At 63.4% G+C, this 6,371-nt stretch overlaps 2 protein-coding genes across 3 annotated transcripts in view; both read right to left on the minus strand.

Annotated features, from left to right (window-relative positions):
* Positions 1-284: 284 nt before the first annotated feature.
* Positions 285-2,081, minus strand: PRR22 (proline rich 22). The gene is made up of 3 exons (XM_011967397.1): positions 1,853-2,081; positions 1,699-1,761; positions 285-1,378 (listed from the first exon to the last, which is right to left on the minus strand). The coding sequence occupies exons 1-3, from the start codon at positions 1,980-1,982 to the stop codon at positions 303-305; spliced, it is 1,269 nt and encodes a 422-aa protein (XP_011822787.1). The 5' UTR covers positions 1,983-2,081; the 3' UTR covers positions 285-302.
* Positions 2,082-2,462: 381 nt separating this feature from the next.
* Positions 2,463-6,371, minus strand: part of DUS3L (dihydrouridine synthase 3-like (S. cerevisiae)) — a 7,635-nt gene continuing 3,726 nt past the window's right edge. For both annotated transcript variants that reach the window (XM_011967399.1, XM_011967398.1), the window contains 9 exons: positions 5,804-5,956; positions 5,362-5,478; positions 5,068-5,133; positions 4,396-4,506; positions 4,084-4,180; positions 3,812-3,887; positions 2,929-3,117; positions 2,705-2,833; positions 2,463-2,598 (listed from right to left, as the gene is read on the minus strand). In XM_011967399.1, the coding sequence (XP_011822789.1) occupies positions 2,526-2,598; positions 2,705-2,833; positions 2,929-3,117; positions 3,812-3,887; positions 4,084-4,180; positions 4,396-4,506; positions 5,068-5,133; positions 5,362-5,478; positions 5,804-5,956 (1,011 nt within the window). In that variant the 3' untranslated portion in view covers positions 2,463-2,525. The remainder of the gene's footprint in view (positions 2,599-2,704; positions 2,834-2,928; positions 3,118-3,811; positions 3,888-4,083; positions 4,181-4,395; positions 4,507-5,067; positions 5,134-5,361; positions 5,479-5,803; positions 5,957-6,371) is intronic.

The following is a 6,371-nucleotide window of genomic DNA, read 5'->3' on the forward strand; positions in this document are numbered from 1 at the left end:
CCCCACCAAAGGGGTGAAAATCCTTAGAACGCGTCGAGTCTGGAGGTCAGCTACCCCATGCCCCAGGAGGCCCCTGCCTCTGCCAGTGGAGTCTGATCTTCCAGGGCTGGGACTCAAGGGGTTTAGGGTGTCCTGTCATTCCGGGGTTCCCCTGCTAGGCTCTGGAGGCCTCACTGTGAGGCCAGAGGCACTGCCTTGCCAGTCCGCGGGATGACAGGGTGAGGGGCCAGGTGTGCACCTCCAGCCCCTTCCCCATCCCCAAGGCCACCACGTGGACATGGAGCTGAAAGGTCAAATGTGCTTTAATGGGGGGTGGCTCCCAGGTCCTGCCTGGGCCCCGGGGAAGTGGCGCTGGCTGGGCCTGCCGGCTGCTTGGCCTTCCCTCTCGGCTTTCCCTTCTTGGCCGTCGAGGCCTTTCTCTTGCCGGGCAGACTGGGGGCTGGGGTGTTGGCGGCAGGGGGCCCCGGGTGGGGCGGCTGCTCCTCGTCGAGCGCCTTGAAGTTGAAGAAGTAGTCGACGTTGGACACGGTGTCCAGGATCTCAGGCACGCTGTAGTCGAAGGACAGCAGCTCCTCGGGCAGGCGCAGCGACCGGATGTCATCGGCTGGGTTCCCACCACTGCTGTCAGGCAGGGCCGGCCCGGGGACCTCGCACAGGGCACCCTCGGGCTCAGTGGCGCCTGGCAGGCAGTCGAAGAGCTTCATGGCGTCCTCCAGCAGAACCTTGTCAGGCAGTGCCAAAGCTCTGGCCGTCTCGGGGGCCTTGGCCTCGCCTGCCCCCAGCAGGGCCCCCTCCTTGGCCTCAGCCACCTTGAGCTCGCTGAGGCCTGGTGGGTACAGGGGCACCCCAGGTCGGGCCCCGCTGCCCTGTAGCTCCTTGGCGGGGAAGGCCAGGGGTTCGGGCCCAGGGAAGTGGCCGACGTGGCCCTGGAGGTGGCTGTAGGCGTCCGGGGGCAGTGTGGGCTCTGCAGGCAGCGTGATGAGTACAGGGGATGGCTTGTTCTCCTTAGGAGGTGGAGGGGGTGGTGGGGCCGGGCCTTCCTCGAGTGGCGGTAGGGGCAGCTCCATGAAGGCGGCAGGTCCCGCGTCCCCCACAAAGCCCAGAGCCTCTGGCCCGGGGCCCTCAGGCGGGAAGTAGGGCAAGAGGAACTGGGGCCCCCCCGGTGCTGGTTGGTAGTGGGGGTATGGGGGCAGCCCCGGGGCCTTGAGGTAGGGCTGCGGCTCCAGGAGGTAGCTGCCGGGGGCAGAGGAGCCCCCCACTGGCCCCCCGCTGCTTGCCGCCAGCTTGTACAGGGCCGACTGGCCCAGGTCAGGGGTGGTCCATTCAATCCGATAGATGCGGGGGTCGAAGAGGCACCCGCATGGGGCCATCTGGAAACCTGTGGGCGGCAGGCAGGTGGCCTGAGAGCAGCCGCTGCCTGATGGGCCCAGCTCAAGCCTGGGGGCCTGTCTGGGGGATGCCACAAGAACCTTGCCATTGGGGGGCCCCTTTGGGGGACGACATAGGTATTGCTTTGGGGCCCTGGCTGGGTGATGGATAACACAGAGCTCGTCTTTGGGGCTCATCTGGGGGACCTGTGTGAAGCAGGGGAGCAGAGGCCATGCTTTCAGGCCCCCACCTAGGGACAGGGCAGGGGCAAGATGGGCCTGCCCTCAAACCCACTCCCAGCCTCATCAAGGGTTCAGGGGAGGCCGGTACCTGCTGGAGGGGCCGGAAACACCTCTTTCTCTGGGTCTGGGGGATGGTAGAGGTTCAAGGAGCCTGTGGACAAAGGCGCCCGGGTGGGTGGGGCCCTTAGGCGGGTGGGTCCCTGAGCCCTCCCTAACAGGTGCCCCTGCCCACCCGATCGTACCCACGGCAGGAGGCGGCTCGGTGCAGGTGGGAGCGGGCTGGCTGCCCAGTGCCTCGGCCCCCTCCAGACTCTGGGGGCTGAAACCTTCCTGGGGAGCTGCAGGGGCATAGAAGGGTTTGGGGTGCTGCATGGGGCGATGGGGGGCCCAGCCCAGACAGGCCAGGAGGGCGGCAGTAGGAGCACGGGTGGCCCAACCAGAGAAGAGGCTGAGAATCCGGCGGGGTTCTGTTTGCCTGGTTACTCGGGGCAGCGGGTTCCAGCCTGCAGCCCGCCCACTGGTTGGGGTTCTGGGTGTCAGGGGCGGGCAGGGGCAGACGGCGGCAGAGACGGTCATCACCAGGGGAGGGAGGACTCTGGGCCAGGCCTTTGCCTCTTCCAGCAACACCCCCTAACAGCTTCGAGGCTGCCTCCTCCAGACAGGCTGCCCTGATCTCCATGGGCACGCAGGCTGAGGTTCCCCGGGTCCTGCATCTGCTACCTTCTTGGGGGTCAAGGCCTCTCTGGGCACGAGCAGCACCCAGCGTGGGGCAGGGCCCATGGAGGTGGCCAAGAGGTTTGGGGAAGATGGGGGCCAAGGAGGGGCTGCTTCAGGGTCACAGAAAGGCCTGGATTTTAAAAGAATAAAATTTATTGTACTCTCCTCGCCCCACGGTGCCCCTGGGAAAGCCTGAGGCTACTTATACGCGTTGGCCTTGTGCTTTGGCAAGAAGACGAAGTTGGGGGGCACTGGTCCAAGGAGCATCTCACTGTGGGAGGGCAGGTGGAAAGCAAGGTCAGGCCCAGGGCCTGCAAAGCACCCTCCATGACCCAGGGCCCCGACTCCAGCCCTGCATCTCCAGCCCACCCAGGCACCTGATGCGGATCCAGTCGGCGGCCTTCTGGCTGGCCATCAGCGTCTCCAGGTAGTCGCGGCCCAGGTAGTAGGGCGGCCGCTCGTTGATCCTCTGTGGGAGCCGTTCCAGCAGCCCCACGGGCACGTACCTGCAGGCAGGTGGGCAGGTAGCAGAACAGGCTTGAGTCAGCCCTAGCCAGCCGCGGCCCATGGGCCGCCCACCCCAGCCAGCCCCAGTGCCCACCGGCACAGGAAGGACAGCCACTCGAGCAGGAAGCGTCGGGTCTTCTCCACACCCTGCGTGTCCGAGCCCCAGTGCTCCAGGCCGTAGTTGGTAAAGTCCCGCAGGATGTCCAGGCGCTCGGACGACGAGATGTCCCAGTGCCGCTGCTCCTTGATCTCCGTGAACAGCCACGGCTTGAGCAGGGCGCCACTGTGGGACGGGCGACGATCAGTGGGCTCAGCCACCAGCCTGCCTGGGATCGTGTGGCCCCTGCTTCCATGGCCTGGCCTGAGCCGGAGCCCAGACCACGAAACCTACTAAGCCTAGTAAGCCTCCCGGCTGTGTGCACACAACCTTCAAAGCCCAGGACTTTCTTTTCTTCTTTTCTTTTTTTTTTAGACAGAGTCTGGCTCTGTTGCCCAGGCTGGAGTGCAGTGATAAGATCTCGGCTCACTGTACAACCTCCATCTCCCAGATTTAAGCAATTCTGCCTCAGTCTCCCTAGTAGTTGGGATTACAGGCGTGCACTACCACACCTGGCTAATTTTTGTATTTTTAGTAGAGATGGGGTTTCACCACGTTGGCCAGGCTGGTCTTGAACTTCTGACCTCAAATGATCGGCCTGCCTTGGCCTCTCAAAGCGCTGGGATTACAGGGGTGAGCCAGTACACCTGGCCAAAGCCCAGGACTTTCAACCCACCATAATCAGATCCCATGGCAGCAGCAATTTTCAGTCCTCTCTGCCGCAACACAGCTGCAGCTCCTAACATCGCTCTCTGCCCCTCCCAACTTGGGACCAACAGCCCGCCACAGAGCAGGGGTGGGTGACGGCGTGTTGGGTTCGGGGCACTGCTGCTGTGCATTAAGCTGGAGCTGCATCTCTGTAACATCTCTGGGCACTCACCGGGCAATCATGATCCCGGCAACACCAGTCTGCATGGCGCGGTTGGCATCCTCAAATGACAAGATGTCCCCATTTCCTGAGAAGACAGAGGTTGGGGTCTCAGGGAGACACGGGCAGGTGGGACCCTGGGGGTCTCCCCACCAGCCCTTCAGTTTTGGCTGACCCAGTGGCCCCCATCAGGGTGGTAGGAGGGGGTCCCAGGTGGGAAGGTGAACAGCCCAGAGTGACCGAGGGTGGCAGGGGAGAGGGAGGTGGCTTCCCGGAGCACCCACCGAACAGGGGCATGGGGCTGGCGGCCTCCACGCACTCCTCGATGTACTGCCAGTCGGCTAGCTTGGTGTAGCGCTGCTCCCGAGAGCGGCCGTGGAGCTGGGGGAGAAGCCGCCACGCAGGGTAGGAGGCAGAGAGTGAGACGCAGAGAGAAAGAGACCGAGAGAGCCAGGCTGAGAGGGACAGAGAGAGACAGAGGCGGAGACAGAGGGAGGTGCGGAGGTGAAGAGGGAGGGATGGGAGGAGAGGAGCCGTTAGGAAGGGACGCGGGGTCGACCCCGAGACCCTGATGCCCGAGGCGTCCCAAGACCCACCGTGACGAGTGCCACGCCCCAGTCCCGCAGCTCGGGCAGCAGGCGGTGCGCCAGGTTCACACGCTCCTGGACGCCTGTGCGGATCTTCACAGTCAGTGGCACGTCCAACACCTATAGGATGGTGGGAGGTGGTGGGAGACGCTGGGAGGTGGTGGGAGGTGGTAGGAGATGGTGGGAGGTGGTGGGAGATAGTGGGAGACGGTAGAATGTGGTGGGAGGTGGTGGGAGATAGTGGGAGATGGTGGGAGGCGGTGGGAGGTGATGGGAGACGGTGGGAGATGGTGGGAGGTGGTGAGAGATGGTGGGAGGTGGCGAGAGATGGTGGGAGGTGGCGGGAGACAGTGGAATGTGGTAGGAGGTGGCGGGAGATGGTGGGAGGTGGCGAGAGATGGTGGGAGGTGGCGAGGGATGGTGGGAGGTGGTGAGAGATGGTGGGAGGTGGTGAGAGATGGTGGGAGGTGGTGAGAGATGGTGGGAGGTGGTGGGAGACACTGGGAGACGGTGGAATGTGGTAGGAGGTGGTGGGAGATGGTGGGAGGTGGCGGGAGATGGTGGGAGATGGTGGGAGGTGGTGGGAGATGGTGGGAGGTGGTGGGAGGTGGTGGGAGGTGGTGGGAGGCAGGGCCTGGGGGAGTTGTTTGGGAGCCAATGTGGGGATGTGGCTGGCCATACCTGGTTCATGCCACGAACGATCTGCTGGAACTTGGTGGAGCGATTCATGAGGGCACAGCCCCCGCCCTGGAAGAGACAGGCAGGTGGAGGGAGGGCAGGACCCGGGCCACCCCAAGACCCCTCACCCCTGCTGCCTGGAGGCCCCCACCAGGAGATGTCAACCCGCAGGAAAGGCAGGGGCTCCAGGGCCACACTTGGGCCTGAACCCTTGACCCTCTACCCACGACATCGTCGGCTGGCCCAGTGCCTCCCTGCCCAGATGGGGAAACCAAGGCACACGTCCGGGGCCACTACCTTCTTGTACACGAGGTCGATGGGGCAGCCGACGTTGATGTCCACAAAGTCCACCTCCACGGTGCGGCTCAGCAGCTCGGCGCACTTGGTCATGGTGTCGGGGAAGGCGCCCTCCAACTGTAGGTAGGCAGCGGCAGAACGGGGGGTGAGGGGAGAGTCTCAACTGTCCCCACTTGGCTGTTCCCTCCCCACTGGGGGGCCCTGAGCCAGCAGCCTCCTCTCTCGGGCCCTCCCTGGAAGGAGCCAAGGTCTGTCTGTAAGCCACTGGTCCCCGGCCACGGTCATTGGTCCCCAGAGGTGGATCAGGGAACCACCCCCATTCCCCCATTCCACAGCTGAGGCCAGGGGGTCGAGGAGGCAACCAGGGCAGACCTGGAACCTGGCTCTGAGACAGCGCAGCCGAGGGCCCCTCTGCTCTCCCTCCCTCGGGGCGGGCACTGACCTGGACGCCAAAGATGTCTTCGCACTGGTGGCGTTTGAGCAGGGCCCACTCGGACATCTGGCCCTGCAGCAGGTTGGTGCAGACGGCCATCTCTCCGCATGTCACGTCCGCCCCGAAGCGCTTGCAGATCCGTCGGAAGGGCAGGTTCCCACACTGAGGGGGGAGCAGGAGACACATATGCTCATGCACACACGCACACACCCACACACACCACACACACACCACACAAACACACACATACACACAGACACACGCACACATGCATACACACACAGACCCCCCCACACACACTATGCACACAGACACACATACACACACATGCATACAAACACACACGCATACACACACACTATGCACACAGACACACAGACACAGACACGCATACACACACACACACAATGCACACACACACATACACACTGCACACAGACACATACACATACACACGCATACACACAAACACGCATACAAACACACACACACTATGCACACAGACACACACATACAGACACACATACACACGCATACATACAAACACACGCATACACACACACTATGCACACAGACA

Source organism: Mandrillus leucophaeus, unplaced genomic scaffold (genome assembly GCF_000951045.1).
Source record: "Mandrillus leucophaeus isolate KB7577 unplaced genomic scaffold, Mleu.le_1.0 Scaffold8, whole genome shotgun sequence".
Classification (NCBI taxonomy): Eukaryota; Metazoa; Chordata; class Mammalia; order Primates; family Cercopithecidae; genus Mandrillus; species Mandrillus leucophaeus.

Coding starts and splice junctions, on each gene's coding strand:
- PRR22 (XM_011967397.1), bottom strand. CDS start 1,982: ATGCAGCACCCCAAACCCTTCTATGCCCCTGCAGCTCCCCAGGAAGGT. Junction 1,762..1,852: donor CGAGCCGCCTCCTGCCGTGG/GTACGATCGGGT, acceptor CTTTGTCCACAG/GCTCCTTGAACCTCTACCAT. Junction 1,379..1,698: donor GTTTCCGGCCCCTCCAGCAG/GTACCGGCCTCC, acceptor TGCCGCCCACAG/GTTTCCAGATGGCCCCATGC.